The sequence below is a fragment of the Panthera uncia genome, chromosome B1 (genome assembly GCF_023721935.1).
Source record: "Panthera uncia isolate 11264 chromosome B1, Puncia_PCG_1.0, whole genome shotgun sequence".
NCBI lineage: Eukaryota > Metazoa > Chordata > Mammalia > Carnivora > Felidae > Panthera > Panthera uncia.
The window spans coordinates 159,790,493-159,809,589 of NC_064811.1; the positions used below are offsets into that span (position 1 = coordinate 159,790,493).

General features: G+C 38.9%; 1 protein-coding gene across 1 annotated transcript in view; it reads right to left on the bottom strand.

The window, feature by feature from the left end:
- The window catches only part of ZMAT4 (zinc finger matrin-type 4), a 248,482-nt gene that overhangs the window by 181,965 nt on the left and 47,420 nt on the right, over nt 1-19,097 (bottom strand). The window contains exon 2 of the mRNA XM_049630076.1: nt 8,425-8,514. Coding sequence (XP_049486033.1) covers nt 8,425-8,514 — 90 coding nt within the window. The remainder of the gene's footprint in view (nt 1-8,424; nt 8,515-19,097) is intronic.

The following is a 19,097-nucleotide window of genomic DNA, read 5'->3' on the forward strand; positions in this document are numbered from 1 at the left end:
AGCAACGCTGGCTTTCATTTTCTTCCTTAAGTGTGCCGTGATTTCTTTGACTGCAGGGCCTTTGACCATGCCGTCCCCTCTGCCTGGCATTCTTCGGCCTCCCGTTGCCTCTTTGACTAGTTAAACCATCCTCACCTTTCAGACACAGCTGAAGCATCATTTGTTCAGGGAGGGTTTCTCTGATCCCAAAGACCTATGATCTCCCCATTTTGTGCTTTTGTGTATTTGTGTATTTGTATGATTTTTAAAAAAAAATAATGGCCGTTTCCCCCACTACCCTGTAAATTCTGTCAATACCAACTGCATGTGTTTCCTTCACCATTAAATTCTCGCAATCAACAAAGTACCTGACTCTTAGTAGGAAGTCAATTAACATTTCTTTTAAAAAGGGAATAAATGAAGAATACATAGTAATACGGAGTTCTAGAGCCAAATCGTATTGTGTTCGAACCTTGGCTGTATCATTCACAACAAGGTCTGTGAGTTTACGTAAGATATTTGACCTAAGCTTCAGGCTTCACCCCTTTTAAAATAGAGGCAGTAAAGATTCCTACTTGCATTTGTAAAGTTCAAATGAAATATCTATCAAGTATTTAGTATCGGGCTTGACACATAAAGAGGGCTTCATTCGTGGCCAGCTAACAAGAGAATATATCCAATGATGTGTTAACAGTAAAATCAAAGACCGACTACACTACCTCTGTTGTGGGGGAAAAATTATTTTCATAGCTGCCTTTGGGGGAATCCTTTTTTTCCTCCCCTCTGGATCAGATTTTAGATAGAAGTAGTAACTATGTATATATTTTAGCATAAATGAGTTTCAGAAGCACAGTGCCAAGCTGGAGACCTAGTATGGGGCCCAGAGAGTCATGTAGAGCCAAGTGCCATACTGCACATTCACATTAATGAGCAGTTCTGGGTTGTTGTTTTTTTCCTTTAAATTATTATCTGTGTATTTGGAATCTCGATTCCACTTTTGGGTACAGTTTGGAGAGGAATTATTGGACTTTCCAGGACATACCACTGATTTGTAGTGACAAGAACAAGTATTCTAAATCAGGGTTATCTCAAAAAAGTCCAGAGTCTTGGGTTACCATAAGCTGGTGCTGCTGTGCCGATGGCATAAAAAACCAGGTGTCCTCATCGTGTCCACAGTGTTGCAGACTTCAAACAAATTCTTATAACGTAACCCCTTCCTAAATTTCAAGCGATCTGCACTGAAAAAAACCAAAGCAGAACAGCAAGAGTGTCAGTTCTCGCTCAGGAGTTTGGAATGATACTTCCTACTGGCCAAAACCTTCAACTTTCTGGCCCCTAATAAACCAAAACTCAAAAGGAACAGAGGGCAAGGCAGCTTGAAGAGTCTGGAATGACATAGGTCATTCCGAGCCTAGGTGGCTCGGTCAGTTGACCATCTGTGTTCAGCTCAGGTCATAATCTTGCAGTTTGTGGGTCTGAGCCCCGCATCATGTTCTGTGCTGACAGCTCGGAGCCTGAAGCCTGCTTCAGATTCTGTGTCTCCCTCTCTCTCTGCCCACCGCCCCCCCACCCCCGCTGCCCTCTCTCTGAAAAATAAATAAACATTAAAAAAAATTATTAAAAAAAAAAGAGTAAGGAATGACCAAAATGTGTCATTCCTGTGAGTAGACAGATGCACAAAAAGAGGAGTGATAATGCCCCCCTTCCTTCACCAAATCTGTCCACTTCATATGGGGGCCAGCAAACACTTTCTGTGAAGGGACACAGGGGAAACAGTTTAGGCTTGTGGGACATACAGTCTATCGCAACCGCCCAGCTCTGCCGCTGCCCTGTGCATAAAGCTGTAAAGGACTGAGCGTGGTCATGTTCCTAAGATTATGTCTATGGACATTAAAAGGTGAAGTTCATGTATTTTTCACTTGACAGTATATTCTTCTTTTGGTTTTTCCCCCAAACATTTAAGAATGTAAAAACCGTTCTTAGTTCACAAACTTTACAAGAATAGGCCATGGCTACCTTTGGCCAGCAGCTATTTTCTGACCCTTGTTTTAAGACACATCAATAAACACCACCTCACACTTATTGGTGCCCTAATCTTTCCTCAGGTGTTCTCCATGAACACAGCAGGCCTGACCCTAACTGGACTAGAGAAGTTGTATATCGCACAAGAGACTAATGATCAGAACCAATAGACAAAAAATGTAAAACTCTATTAATGAATGCTACACACACACACACACACACACACACACACACACACACACACACTTTACCATTTATCATGCGGCTCCACAAACAGGAAGCTTTTATTTGAGTCCCTGAACAACTCTGAGAGGTAGGCATGGCAGCGTTTATAGGCCCTGATTATAACCACGGCAATTAAGGTTTAGAAAGTCCAAAACAAAGTTGTAAAACTAATAGATGTAGCTGAGCCAGGGACAAAATCCCCACTTGTAGCTCTAAACACACAGCTGGAGGCCAAAGCACACAGCTTTGATGGGTAAATGCACCTATCTTTGCGAACTGCTCATGAATTTAGCTGCAGACCACTTGACAAAGCAGAAAATGTTGACAAAGTAAATGTTAATATTGTACACAGCAGATGTGCGGGCCTTTCCCCACCACCCCACGCTTCACTTTGGTCTCCATGGCTCTACTGAGTGCATTCTGTGTCCCCCAAATTCTTGTCCACCTCCAACAGGAGACATTTGAAAATAGGGTCTTTGCAGATTAATTACAATGAGGTCACACTGGATTATTATAGCAGCTGTCACTCGGATGACTGTCGTTCTTATAAGAAGAGAAGAGAACACATGAAGATACATGCAAGAAGGAGACCAGGTGATGACAAAAGTGGGCAGGCATGTTGCAGCTCGAGCCAAGGAACACTGAAGGCTGCCAGCAACCACCAGCAGCGAGGTGAGAAGCACAGAACCGATTTTCAATCAGACCCTCCAGAGAGAGGCCCTGCCTACACCTTGATTCAGACTTGGAGCCTCAAGGACTGTGAGAAAATAAATTTCTGTTGTTTTTAGCCACCCAGTTTGTGGTAATTTGTTACAGCCATCCTGGGAAAGTAACACAGCCTCCCACCGGCATTTTATACTCTAGAAATACCTTTGAATTTTGCTTCGCTGAAGACATTACTCATTTTGGCTCCACACTCAGAAGAGCACTTTGCCCCCCCATTCACTGGGCTCACCCACGTGTATCCCTCAAGAATCAGTTCAGCGTCACTTTTTCCAGGCAACTCTGTCCTGCCCCATCCCACCAGGAAAGGTTGGGGACCCCTCCAGTGTGCTAGATGACACCCTGGGATATGTCTGTGGGAGCACCCGTATCCATGGGAGCACCTGCACAGCCACCACACTGTCTTACAAAACATGACCACACATTGGATCACCCCCAACCTGAACTAGATCCTGATCTCTCCTGGGGAAGGGCCCATGTCCTTACTAGCTGATTACCACCTATCTCAGGAAGTGGCATGGTGAGCTAGTTTGCAGAACCAGAGGAATTTTCTTTCATTTTGTTTTGTGTTTCCCCAGCTTTGTCTTTGCCACTTGCCAGCGGTATGACCAGAGTCAAGTGACTTAATTTCTCTATTTCAGTTTACTTTTCTGTAAAGTGGGGATAATGATAGTTTCCACCCTATACAGGAGTGAGGATTAAATGTGTTAATGTATGTAAAGCATTTAGAATATAAGTAGGAGGTACCTGCTAAGCACCAGCTATTATTACTTTGCCCCAGAACAGCAGTGCTCTCTGGCTCTGGACCCAGCAATGGCTTCAATGTCTAAATATAAGACAGAATTTCAAGATATGTGGGAGAAGCCTAGGAATAGAACTTAGGGAAGCAGGGAGGGTCTCAGCCTCAGGCCTGACCAATTTGGGCAAGTCATGGTACTTCTTTGGACCTTTTTTTCACCTTCATCACAAAACAGTCGGATTAGATAGTCCTCCTGATCTGGAACCCAGGATTTTAGGGACCCATGAAACTGATCCTGGAGGTGTTCCAGCTCTGCTGAATATTCCAGACCTATAGGAAATCATGTAAGTGTTTAAAAGTGAGAAGCTTGATTACACCAACCAAATGTCAAGTTTTTCCACTTAGGAGGAATTCTATTAACTCGATGTAAAAACACTATGTTCTTAATACTGACTGGTGGTTTTTGTTGGCAGTTACTTATCCTTACAGAATAAAATTAAAGGTAAAATGAAATCATCCTTTTACTTAAAAATGTTGTTTCTTAAGTAGACATTTTTTTTTTTCCAAAGCAAGTGAGAAGATACTAAAAAGTATCTTGAAAACCTGAGACTCTCAATGAACTAGATGTGCTCTACGTTCCTTTTTGGCTCTAATGCTCACAGGATTACAGAAAATTTCTCTAAGGCAATCAACTATAACAATTTATTTCGCATTTAATTTTACTCTGTGGCCTCAGGAGGAAAATGTCTTGCTCTAAGATTTCAGGGGAAAAAAAAAAAAAAAAACATAGAAGATCCGAATAAGCATTTGAAGCACACGAAGGGGGAATTTAAAAAGCTGGAAGTACCAGGTTAGGAGGCAGAAATGAATTTTAAGTTTTTGAAAAGCAACAACAAAGTCAAATAACCTGGAGTAGAAATGTCAATTGACCCTGGGAATAATCATAGGCACTTGTGTTCATCTGTATGTAGATTTGGAGTTACTGCATATTCCCAGAGGGCTAAGAACTAGGGAGGGAGGGATGGCTGCCATTACTTATCAGCCCTATCAGTTTTAGGGATCACTGTGGGGCCAAGGTTCAGGTGCATTCAGGGATTGGAGACTCAGAAACAAGTTTTCTCTGTTTTTGGAAGTCACTCACTTTGTTGGGTAGTCAGGGTGGCCATGAAACTATTTCCAGCCAAGACTGGGCTACAAACCTGTCACAGCCCCAGGAAGCAGGGCAGTGGGGAGGATGTGCAAGGATGGAGAGGCAGTTGGAACAGAGTGTTACATTCTTCTAAGACACAGGGTATTTGTGGAGAGGGAATCAATAATAATAATGCAGGTAGAAAGAGCTTTGAAAATAAAGTGCTGAATAAATAAGTTATCTTATTTGGGCCTTATGCTAAACCTGTACACTGATGCTATTTTTATCCCCATTTTATAGCCCTGTGGAAATAAACAAGACCAACCAAATGAGAAAAAGAAAGGCTATTTATTTAGAGCTTACTAGAGCAAGGATGTCAGTCACCATCACTTGCCTTGGAGAAGACTCCAAGGCAAACGGATAAGTGGGAAAGCTTTGTAATGGAATAAAGGGGAGGACTCAGGTATGCCCTGATTGGAGACTGCTTGTGTGCGGAAGCTGTAGGTAGGCGAACTAGAGGTGGACATCCTATGTGATTGTTTAGGAGTGCCTATTTGGCTTTCTCTGGCTGGTTCCAAACCGGGAGCAGGGACAAAAATTAGGAAAGCTATCAAGTATTAATCAAGTCCAGACCATTTGGGGCCTATTGTTACAGGGGTTATGGTTTGGCTTCCTGGATTGTTACTAGAGATAACGGTCTGACTTCCTATAAGTTTAACTTAGGCAGGCTTCCGGGGCTGGTTTCTATATACTAATGGGTTGGACTCCCAGGATGGTTGCTACAGGTTATGGTTCAAAGTTCTATTTTCATTTATTTATTTATTTGTTTGTTTGTTTGTTTATTTATTTATTTTAGTTAAAGTGTAGTTGAAACCCAATGTTATATTAGTTTCAGGTGTATCAAAGTTCTATTTCCATATGGCTGGCCATTGTTTATTTGCATATTAAGCCTTTCAACCCTAAGGTATGAGTCTGTACAAAAGAAAGTTGGCCAAATAATTACCAGTTTCAACTTTCACAGCCCCAGTGAGGGACTGGGGTGGCTTCCATGCTATATCCAGCATGTCAAAATGCCTAAGGTAAATGATGTATTTACCTATGAAATGTATGCACAAACACACCCTCATAAAATCATCAACAATCTCTTTCAAAAAGTAGAGTAAGTATGTTGCTTTTCCTGCTTACTGATTTGGTCTTATACTACGATTACAGAAAGCTATAGAATATGATTTAATAAATAAATTGTTGGCAGGAATGGCTGGGTGGCTCAGTTGATGAAGTGTCTGACTCTTGATTTCAGCTCAGGTCATGATCTCATGGTTTGTGAGTTAGAGCTCCATGTTGGGCTCTGCACTGACAGCACAGAGCCTGCTTGAGATTCTTTCTCTCCTTCCCTCTCTTCCCCTCCCCTGCTTACACCCACACATACGCTCTCTCTGCCTCTTCCGTCCACTCTTGCAAAATAAATAAATAAACATTTAAAAAAAATAGACCATTAGTAGATCCAAGTTTTCAAAACTCAGGATACACCAGAGGAAAAAGTTCTCAAAGGGGTCTTTGGTAAAGAATCTTTGCAAATAATTCCTGCTCTAAAAACCCAAACATCTTCCGCTCCATAAATCATTCCCAGTGCTACTGGAAGAACCAGGGCCTGAGTGGGTAAATCATGGGTCTGACCAGAATGGCAAAGACCATGTCCTCAAGTAACACCAGTTGAGTCCCAGTGTCCCCCTTCTGTCTGCCCAGTCAAGCCCTCCCTAGGAGCTCAGACATAAGTAAGTACAACATTCATGATTAGAACTTGAGCAGATAGAAAATAATCTGTGTTCCAAGAGCTAATTGTCAAATGTATATGAACCCTATTGTTTTTGACTATTACGATAAGACATGAAAAAGCTACTGAATGAAGTGACACGGGCATCATTGCTAAATAATTTCAGAGAAAGGAACTAATTCTGTCCTCTCCACTAATGGAAAGATGGAAATCAGGACTCTGCTGTAGCTACAAGATTCTTAGACTACATGAAAGCCGGCTCAGGTCAACTCTCCTGAGGTTTAATAAGTTATTTTGATAGGAATACACCCAAGAATGCACCTGTCTCCTCCCCCCCGCTCCAACTGGTACCATCCATTCAAGCCCAAGGTCCCCACCTCAAATGCCAACTCTCAGTAACACCATCCCTGAGCAACTCGTCCTGGCATGGATAACTTGCCCTTTGTCTCCATGGGATTTTGTGTAGAATCTTAAACACCTACATTGTGCAATTACAGCAATTTTTTTATACAATGTTGATCTCCCTCACTCCACTCTGAGTTTCTTTAAGGCAAATCTGGGCCTTATTCATCTCTCTTTCCTCAGTACTTTGCATATAACAGTACACCTCACAGAAGCCCAGTGAGGAAAGGGTGATTATTATAGTCTCATTGAGGAAACAGGTTGAGAGAGATCAATTATTTGCCCAAGGTCATAAGGCTAAGAGCTGACAGAACCAGTCTCTGTCCCACTTCTTAGCAGCTTGAAAAGTTTTTGTGACATCTTTTCCCTCTAATAAGCTCTAAATGCTGCTTCACCAAGGCAATAAAGACAACTCCACAGTGTTCCAGATTAGCCTGCGCATGAATAGCTCGTGTGCGATGTAAGAGGCGTGCTTGGAATTCGTTAACACCAGCCCTGATGCTCACTACTCATGGTCATCCACAGTTCTCTTGTTCTCTCTTTTTCTCTTGTGAAGAACACACAAGTGTGGTTCTTGTCAAGTGTCTTCAATTATCATATATTAATTTTTAATAAGAAAAGAAGACTGTCATCTATAAGGCAGCAGAAGGAGAAAGGAATCACAAGCATAAGCAAGAGTGTAGGGCATAAATTCTATGCCTGCAGCTTCCTCAGTGCTCAAAGGACAAGCGATTTCTGTTTCATCTGCAGTGTTTATCACAGAGGACCTCTGCAATGGACGGATATGAATATTCCACTCATTAGGAAAAGTAAGCCCTACTGAGAGGAAGGAATATTTATTTTATCAGTCCCTGCTTTGGCCTGGCTGAAGTAAACCCTTTGCTCTGACCTTACATCCTCAAAGCAACTTCCTAATTGTCATTTTATTCCCAAGTAAATGTTCCCTCAGGGAGAGGGGCACTGATCAAAACCCTCAGTATTTTTATTTGCAAGATATGCACAGTATTTACAAAGGAACAAATTGGCATTCAGTTTTAGACACCAAAGAAAAAATAAAATATGTTAATAGCAAAGTATCTGATATTTCTGGCAGGTTTTCTCCTTAGGCCATCCTTCCTACTTGTGTTTATCTTCTGATGGCTCCTGCCTTCCCTCAGCCAGCTGCTCTCTGTTCCTTCTGTACATTCTTTCTTGGCTCTGCCCTAGTGTGGAATCATCACAAAGTTCTCCAACACCATACTGGCAAGTTTGGGCGGGAAAAAGGGAAAACACTTGCTTACATGTAACATTTTCTGTAGTATTTAATTGAGAATAATTTCTACTCACTTAGCTTTTCTGCTAAGGTGGACATGACTATACTTCCTAGACTTGCAAAGTTCTTAGCAAATGGAACAAATCATCTAAGGTTATCGGACAGTGCCAGATACTCACATTTTCTGACCGGAGCCTCTTGGCAGGACACCCGCCATCCCTGGGGTGAAGCATGTAATACAGTCGGACTTTGCTTGCATGTTTTCGACTCTGGGAAGGAAAAGCAGAAGCAAATACTATGAAAGAGAAAGCATTTTAAGCCCTTGGAAACTTAGCCAGTGACCATAAGTGCAAAGTAGTACTTTCATTAAAAACACTTCCCCACGCTCCTGAGAATTACGTGGGGTGAAGTTTCACATAGGTTTAGTGACTTGCCCAAAGTTACAAAGCCAACATAATTTCAGGATTAGAAAACACAGTTAAAGAAGAAAGTTAAAGTTAAAACGCTGGGATCTTGAAGCGTAGGGTGCGTAATATATTTATTAATTGTAATTTGTAATTTGTAATTGTCCTCAAAATAAGAATGGGTCAGCAGAGAGAACAATACAAGGATCAACTGTGATGGAAATCTTAGATCCCCTGCCTTGTCTCACCCTCCCACTTCCCTGACATGAGGATCTTGGGACAGTGCCCCCCCACCCCCTCCTGGGAGTTGGCACTCATAGTATCTCCAACAGAAGGCTTTATCTCTGGTTCTCCCATGCTAGATAGAGCCTCCTTAATAAGCTATCAAAAGAGATCTTCCCAAGTCAGATATCATAAGCAAACAAAAGATATCATATGCAAGCCTGAGGACTGATCAGAGCCCAAGTTGCATGCAAGCAGGCAAAGCAGTTGAACAAATAAAGCTCCACATCCTGTAGGATCAGCAGGACTATGGGTTTCTGCCTGTATTGAATGGTCCACACCCAGCATGGAGAATTGAGCTCGTCTTCGTTCTATCTTTCTTCTACTACTTTGCTCAACAGGGAGCCCACCTGAACTTCCCACACCTTTAAAGAACCCTACAGTTTTAACTCCCAAGTTGCTACCTGTGGCAGGATGGTAGAGTGAAAAGAGCACCACCAGTCACAAGTTCAGATCCCAAGTGCAGCTCCACCACCATCTGGCTGTGTGATATTGAGCAAGTCAGTCTAATTTGTTTATAGCTAAAATGAGTTTCTTTTTCTCGGTGTACAAAATGAACGTGATATTTATTAGGGTTGCTGTGAGAATCAAATGAGGCAGCACCTATGAAAAACTGCAGTCCGTATAATGCTTAACGTGTCTCACCAGCAAGTGCACCAATCCTGAACTCTGAATCTGTACCGCTCTGATGTGCATTCTCCTTGAATCTATCACTACCTAATTCCCATCACCTATCCCTTTCCTTTGCTCAGGGCTGATTTCTTTCTTCTCCAGGCATTGGTTCTGCTTTGCCTTTACTTACAGTTGGGGCCCAGCCAAGCTCCTGCAATGATGGTTTGCCTTCATGGATTAGCCACAAAGGCAAAATGATTTTCGGAGAATGCAAGGCAAATTGCAACTTGTTTACAGGATATGATATAAATCCCTCTGTCTCATTTTCCTTCTTTATCACATTTTTCATCCCCTTATTGTGCCCAAAGCAAGAAAACCATGCTTCTAAAACAGTCCTTGAACAATTTCAAGGCCTTTAAATGGGTTTAAAATTGTTAATGGAACATGAATGATATTACAGACATATAAAGGTACTGGAGTGTGATTTTGAAATACATTTGTAGCCATTTCCAGGTTGTATTATAAGTTTTAATCACGGGTTACCTGGAGTCTTGTTTGCCTGGGAGATTGGTAGGACAGTGAAATAGAGACCTATGTGGACCTGTGCCAGATGATTTCAACAGCATTGTTCAGCTGCTGCACGGTTCTGAGAATGATGCAGTGCAGACTGGTACAGTTTTTTGCAGATAAATATGTTGATTACTAAAATCTGTATACAGTTTCCAGTTTTGTTAGTTTTTTGGAGGTAAGGAGTAGTGGTAAAGTTAAGAATACTGCTACAGTCAAAAAGAGAAAAAAAGAACAATTAAACACCTGCAGGATGCTGAATGTGGACACAGAGCCTGGGCTGGAGAAAAGCACAACAGACAGGTAATTAGTGAAAAGACAAAGCAGTACCAGTGTGAGCTCAAAGCCAGTGGAAGTGGGCTTTCAAAGTTTCATTTGTTCCCTTAGAAGAATGTATCACATTACCTACCACCATCAATCTACTCAAAGCCCTGGATTCCCAGACAACAAAATCACAGCCAAATTGGAAATCTCATAATGTGGCCTGTTTCATGGTTGGAGTTCTTCTCTTTGCTAAAATACTACATTTCTTTCCAAAAGATTCTTCCCAGCAAAGGCAGAGCTCACTGGATTATTTAATTGCAGCTTGACAAAACTAGTAAGAACCCATTAGCTAAAAAGAAAAGGGAAGCAAATGATAAGTCTGCTGTAAAGCCATTAGTGATGAGAGATGTTGGGATTTGAGTCTTATTAGCAATTTTCTTCATTAAAGGCCAGTTTTTCTCCTCAGCTCTGCCAGCCTCTAATTTTGACAGAAGGACTGACTGCCCTCCAGGTACTGTCTTTGTCCTTGTGTATGGGTGAAGAAAAACAGTGTTTTGGAAAATCCCACCTCATTCAGGAATGATGGCAGAGACATCCTAGTTCATCATTTCTCTGTTTCTCTATTGCCTGCTCTTCCTTATTGCCTCTGCCCTCCTGCAGCTTTTCCTGGGCTGCCTGAACGGGGTCCAATGCCTTTCCCACCCACAAGCCAACCCTAGCTTCAGGCAGACAGTAAAAGCTCCAAAGGCAGTCCACTTCTCAGTGAGAAGAGTGTGGAGCCACCCTTCCAGTTAGACTGATTCAAACCCAACACCACTTCCAAATGATGTTGGTTGAGAAAGAGAAAGAGGCAGCTGCCAGAATGCTCTCAGGCCCCCTATAATTCCTCTGCCTCAGCTCAGGGTCTAGCCCTGCTAGTGAGTCCTCTCCTTTTTTCCTGGCATACTCACCTCTACCTCAAGGTGGGGCATACCGAGTAACCCACAGCGTCTTCCCCCACTTGGCTCCTCTCAACCCCTTACCCACAGAAATTGGTTGAAAGTTGACATCGTAACCTCAGTCCTTTCAATTTATTCTAAAACCAAGCAAACAAAAATATTTCCACAAAATGTTAAACTTAGATTTGAGCAAAGATGTTCATTGCAGCATTGAGCTAGAAACAACAACTCAGGGAGGTAGCTACATGTTGGACAAGAGGCTGGTTAAAGTAGCCACGGGATGCCCTTATGTTCAGTTGGAGATTGAAAAAGTGCTTCCTACATACTGAATGTTGAACGGAAAATGCTAAACTGAAAATTGTTTGTGTACTGTGATTAAGATGATATAAATATTTGTAAGTATATAAGTAAGAGGTGGAAAACCAAGCATGGGTAGAGAAAGTATGGATGGTTTTCATTTTTTAATTTTTACAACCAATTTTCCCTTAACATAAAAGTAATAACTTCACAATGCTCAAGCCATTGTAATTTCTCAATAAGTATACTTTCTACTCACAATGACTGTAATTAGTAAAAAGCACACTGATCTGAAATGCTTTTATACTCATATATTCATATACTGGCATAATTGACCACATTTCCAGCTACCCGTTAACATCTTATCAACATTCAAATGCATGATTTTTTTCACTGCAATACTTGCTGATTAGATGAGACTACTTAGCCCAAGAGCAATACGCATTACTTTAAATATTAAAACTTTCTCTGGGAACATACAAATGTTATGGTAAATATGTGTCCTTTTCACAATGCGATCATTTCCACTTCCTGTGTACAAATGGAGTCTCTACGGAGACAGGGCACAAATGCCATCCAGACAACCAACCTGGAAGGAAAGCGACTTCTGAAACAGATTTATGTCATCCAAGTAATATGAACAACAAAAGCAAATCCTTATGACTTTTTCAAATTTATTAATACCTCATACATGCACTGCTTTTAAGAGTTTAAAAAGACAAATTGCCAACTGCAAGGAAATGCAAGGAGACAAAAGGACCTTACATGTTAAATGTACATATGACAGAGTGTCAGGGAAGAAAAGGGCCATTTCTTTAAGGGAAAAGACATGAAAACGAAATTACAATCTCTTTTGCTTGCACCAAAAGTCAGTCCCTGGTTCTCGCATTAATATTTGCATTTTAAGTAAAAGTCATTACTTTCATTCAAACCACATCAACTTTAAGCTTCCCAGAGAGGTCAGAAATTACCAACTCTTCCATTTTAATTAAAGCCTTTGCCCCTGATGCTGGGCATTGTGCAGGGGGCAGACCTATCTGCAGATTAGTTTCTTTGGCTGAAACAATCTCTTGGCACTCAAAGAAATCATCTAAAGTGGAAATTCAGGCCAGCCTTCTCTTTGGGGGGATAAAGAACAAGACAAACCTCTATTTCCGATGTATTGTGTGAAAGAAGGGGGTGGACCACATGGAAATAGAATGGCTTTGTGCTTCACCTAAAAAGCCATCTCCCATTATCACATACCCTTAAAAAATTCACAACTCAAATTTGCTTCCAGCAAGGCTACTGATTTCTGGTCTCATAAAATGTGAAGATAACAAAGCAACTTAGTATTTGCATAATGCTCCAAACAGCCTTCAAAGCCCTTTGACATTTACCATTTCATTTTATCCTCAAATCACAGTTGTGAGGCTGGCAGGAGAGGTGTTATTTCAAATAAGCTTTAAGATCCATTCCTGATTCCCTAGTTAAGTCTTCACCATTTTATTTCATCATAGGTATCTAATTATACCTCTTCCAAAAACCAGCTAAAATAAGCCTTTTCCTAAAAGAAAAAGGGAAAACCTGGAACAGACTGATAATTACAGAGGAGTGATACTCACATGCCACCAATTTTAAGCTGTTTCTACTCATTCTAGGGTGAAGAAGAGCCACTTAAGGGAAGGACGACAAATACCAAGGGTCTAACTCCCCAGCTACCCAAGAATGACTGGCTGATGTGAGATGGGCTCCATCTCTCAGGAAAAAGGAGAAGGCAACCCTGGCAGAACCCCACTTAACATTCCCAGGTTGAGGGCCCCAGGGCTGAGCCCTGGAAAAGCTGGAGCACAACTTCACTGGGAAGTCAAGGTTCAGTACAGAGAAAACCACAAGTGTGCAAGATTCCCTCTGATGACTGGGACTCTTTCCTAGAGTGATGCATCTTTCCTTATTATCACAGAAAGGAGGCTGGATACAGAAACTCCCTGTACCTAGAGTGAACCAACTAAAATTCTCAGAAGAAATAAATAAGAAATAAATGTTCTCTGCTGGAACTGCCCAAGGACCCGGGTTTTAGACCTCCTACACAGGCCACTGAAATGGTCCTACAAACGGAATCAGATCAGAAGATCCTGAAAGCTTTCAGACATACCATGAAAGGATCAAAGGCCAATCCTCACACACTAGAGACAAGTGACAGGCCCTCATAACCTCTGTTCACCAAGGATCAGTAGCACCTAGGAAATAATTCTGTATTGGAAAAAGAAGACTTTGGAAAAACTCCCAAGGAAAAGACATCAAGAAATTATTTGCAAAACATTTCCCACAATAAATAGAAGTACATTTTAAATGGCACAGTCTTTGTGCTGTTTAATGCTGAGGGTAAAAGCTAAAAGATGAGATAAGACTGCTGATTGAAATAAAGATGTACTGCCTGCGTTAATAAAGAAAGAACATTAAAAATATCATGGCTTGATTTTGAAAGTCTTTTCACAGCAACAGGAGCAGAATCAACACTGCAGATCAGTGTGTTATTCAATATAGAGACACTTCTTAGAATGCAGAGGGATAGAATAAAGGAGTGGAAAATAGCGATACTGGAGATCTTACATATGAAAGATCAGAACAAATAGAATAAAAAGTCCAAGAATAGAACAAATAATTTGGAACAAAAAGAAAACTAGAAATATATATGTATATGTATATACATATATATATATATGTATATATATACATATATACATATATATATACATATATATGTATATATACATATGTGTGTATATGTACATGTGTATACATGTGTGTGTGTATATATGTATATATGTGTATATATATATATATATATATATATATATATATAAACTTTGTAATTGGAAAGTTTTGTGAACGATGAAGAAAAAGAAGGACTGATGGAGCATAAAAAATAGGTGTTTTAATCTGAAATACATGTAAGAGGCAAACCATAAAGTAGGAAAAATATTTGCAAAAGTAAAATAAAATGGTTTAGTACCTAAGATAGAGCACTCTAACAAATTTATAAGAAAAATAGCTTAAAATAGGCAAAAGATAGGAATTGCAGAAAAGCAAACAGCTAAAAAAGACTTATAAAAAGTTCACCGAAATTCTACCTTATAACTTTTAAACTAAAAAATATATCTTTTTCACCATTAAATTGACAAATATTTACAAAACAAACATATCTATATTTATGAAGATACAGAAAAATGAAACTTCTTATACAGAGTTATTAAGCATGTAAACTAATATAAGATTCCAGGATGGAAATTTTGCAATATGTATTCATAAGGGAAAAAAATTGTTCAATCCAACAATTCTACTTCTATGAATTTATTTTAAGAAAGCAGAGTTATGTTTTGCCATTTATTTATTTATAAGTGAAAGCGGGAAAATAAATTACGTATCCTAAGTGAGAGGGATAAACATTTTATCTGTGTGATAGATTACCAAACTGCCATCAAGAAATTATTGTAATAATATCGATGACATTTTTAAAAAATCTATGAAATCATACTAAGAAAAAAGGTCCCTCTGAAACCAGAATATAAATGATGCCAAGTTTTTTAACAATAGAATCTATCTACATACATATTGAGATAGATAGATAGATAGATAGATAGATGTGTGTGTGTGTGTGTGTGTGTGTGTGTGTGTGTGTATTTAGCATAGACATAGGAAAAGTCTAGGGAGAAACATACCAAAGGATTAACATTGTTTATCATGGATCACAAGTGATTTCAATTGTTCTTATACACACTTTTTTTTTTCCTTTTACCATACAACACTATTACAATACAATTGACTATATTCTCTATGCTATGCCTTTTATCTGCATGACTTATTTATCCCATACCTGGAAGCCTGTATCTCCCACTCCTCTTCACCCATCTTGCCCATCACACTGTCCCCTTCCACTCTGGAAACCACCAATTTCTTCTCTGTATTTATGTGTCTGTTTCTGCTTTTTTGTTTGTTCATTTGTTTTTCTAGATCCCACATATAAAGAAATCATATGATATTTGTTTTTCTCTTATTTCAGTTAGTATTTTATCCTCTACTTCCATCTATGTGGTTGAAATGGCAAGCTTCTCATTTTTTTTGGCTGAATAATATTCTATTACACACACACACATGCACACACACACACCCCACATTTTCCATTTTTTAATTCACATATAATTAACATAGAAAATTATATTAGTTTCAGATGTACAATAATTCAAAAGTTGTATACATTTCTCAGTGCTCACCAAAATAAGTGCACTCCTAATCCTCTTTATCTTTTTTTATTATGTGTGTGTGTGTGTGTGTGTGTATAAATGCCACACCCCCTTTATCTATTCATCTATCAGTGGACACTTGGGTTGCTCCCCTATCTTATTGTAAAAAGTACTGCAATAAACAGGGGTGCTTGTAATTGTTCAAATTAGTGTTTGCTAACATTTTGTTGAGGATTTTTGCACCAATGTTCAACAGGATTATTGGCCTATAGTTTTCCTTTTGTGTAGTGTCTTTATCTGGTTTTGGTATCAGTAATGCTGGACTCATAAACCATCTTTCCTCTTCTATTTTTTGGAATAATCTGAGAAGAATAGGTATTAACTCTTCTTTAAATGTTTGGTAGAATTCACCTGTGAAGCCATCTGGTCCTGGACTTTTTGAGTATTTTATTACTGATTCAATTTCATTGCTAGTAATTGGTCTGTTCAACTGTCCTATTTCTTCTCAATTCAGTTTTGTAAAGTTATATGTTTCTAGGAATTTAGTCCATTTCTCCTAGGTTGTCCAATTTGTAGGCATATAATTTTCATTATATTCTCATAATCATTTTTATCTGTGTGGTGTCAGTTGTTATTTCTCCTCCTTCATTTCTGATTTTATTTACTTGCATTTTCTCTCTTATTTTTTTGATGAGTCTGGCTAAAAGTTTATCAATTTCACTGATCTTTTCAAAGAATAAGCCTGGTTTCATTGATCTGTTCTATTGTTTCTTAATTTCTATTTCATTTATTTCTGTCTTAATCCTTATTATTTCCTTTCTTCTCTTGCTCTTGTTTGTTCTTTTTCTAGCTCCTTTATGTGTAAGTTTAGGTTGTTTGACTTTTTTCTTGCTTCTTGAGGTAGTCCTGTGTTACTACAATCTTCATTCTTACAACAGCTTTTTCTGCATCCCAAAGATTTTGGATCCTTGTGTTTTCATTTCCATTTGTATGCATGTATTATTTAATTTCGTCTTTAATTTCTTGGTCGACCCATTCATTGTTTGGTAGCATGTTATTTAACCTCCGTGTAGTTGTATTCTTTCCAGACTTTTTCTTGTGATTGATTTCTAGTTTCATACCATCATGGTCAGAAAAGATGCATGAAATTATGCCAATCTTTTTAAATTTATTGAGACTTGATTTTCAGCCAAACATGTGATCTGTTCTGGAGAATGTTCCATGTGTACTTGAAAAGAATGTGTATTCTGCTGTTTTGGGATTAAATATTTTGAATATATCTATTAAGTCTATCTGGTCCAATGTGTCATTTAAAGCCATTGTTTCCTTTTTTTATATTCTGTCTGTATGATCTATCCATTGATATAAGTGAGGTGTTAAAGTCCCCCCAATATTACTGAATTGCTTCCTTACCTCTGTTAATCATTGTTTTATATACTTAGGTGTTGCTTTGTTGGGTGCAAAAATACTTACAATTGTTGTTTTGTCTCTTTTGGATTGTTCTCCTTATCATAAAGTAGTAGGCCTTGTTTTCTTATCCATTTAGTCACCCTATGTCTTGATTGGAGCATTTAGGCCCCTTATATGTAAAGTATTTATTGATAGGTAAGTAGGTAAAGTAGGTAGATAGGTAAAGTATTTATTGATTGCCATTTTGTTACTTGTTTTATGGTTGTTTTTGTAGTTCTTCTCTGTTCCTTTCCTCTCTTGCTCTCTTCCCTTGTAGCTTGATGGCTTTCTTTAAGGACATATGTGGATTCCTTTCTGTTTATTTTTTGCCTATCTGTTATAGTATACCACATTTTCTTTACCTATTTATCTATCGATAGACAATTGTGTTGCTTCCATATGTTGGCTGTTATAAATGATGCTGCAATAAACATAGGGGGCATACATCTTTTTGAATTAGTGATTTCATTTTCTTTGGATAAATACCCAGTAGTGGAATTACTGGATCGTATGATACTTCCATTTTTAATTTTTTGAGGAAACTCTATACTGTTTTCCACAGTGACTACATCAACTTACATTCCCAAGACATCTTTACCAAGTCTTGTTATTTCTTGTCTTTTTTTATCCCATTCTGACAGGTGTAAAATGATATCTCATTGTGACTTGAATTTGCATTTCCCTGATGATAAGTGATGTTGAGCCATCTTTTTGTGTGTCTGCTATCTGTACATCTTCTTTGGAATAATGTCATAAATATGTCTTCTGCCCATTTTTTAATTGGATTATTTGCGGGGTTTTGTGTGTGTTGACTTGTAGAACTTCTTTATATATTTTGGATATTAATCCCTTATTGGGTATATCATTTGCAAATATCTTCTCCCATTCAGTAGGTAGCCTTTTAATTTTGTTAATTTTTTAATATGTGTTTTTTTTTAATTTTCCAAATTCTTTAAGGAACCCAATCATTCCAGTAATTAGAGGGAGGGGGAAATCACAGTTTTAAAGATTCAGTCCAGCATTGATGATTTATCATTCTAATAGTCTTACCTTAAGATAAGTATAATAAGTCTCAAAAGATCAAGGGACTTGCTCAAGATCCGACAACTTATAAATTCTCAGAGAATAGGGATTATATGTGTTTTATTCATTGTTGTATTCTTATCAACCATCACACATAGTCAGTGCTCAGAAAAGGTTTGTCAGCTGAGTGACTAAAGGCATGAATGAAAAAATGAGACAATCCCAGAACAAGAGCCAAAGACCCTTGATTAATCAAAACAATAGTTTGAAAGTGGTGTGTACATCATTGTTATAGATTCCCTCTATTCTAAAATGAAATCAAACCCATTACTCATCTGTTTTCATCTCTGTACCCCACTGCTGCAGTGTAGGTCAGAAAGAAGCAGGGAGCCTGCAGACCAGAAAGCGTTCTAAGTAACAACTCCTGCAGGCATTTTGCAGAGTGTGCACATTGGAGGAAAAACTCTCAGCAGGTGAATTGATGAAGATTGTGCATGAAGCATAAATGCTAAAGCAACTGAGGAATTGCTACAACTGGTCAAAAAGTCAAGATTCAGAGTAAGTCATATTGCCAACAACACCATGGTACATATAGATCCAGCTTGTTCAGGTAGAGGAGGTTTGGGACAGGACACAGTCAATTCCTCCACTATTTCTAAGAATTTCCCACTCACCAGATGCTGCCTTGGTAAAGTCTCCTTTAACCTGTGGTCAGATATGTAAGATGTTATGATCTAGGATAATATTTCTCTTAATTTTTAATTATAGAATCTTGGGCATTTATTCTGTATAG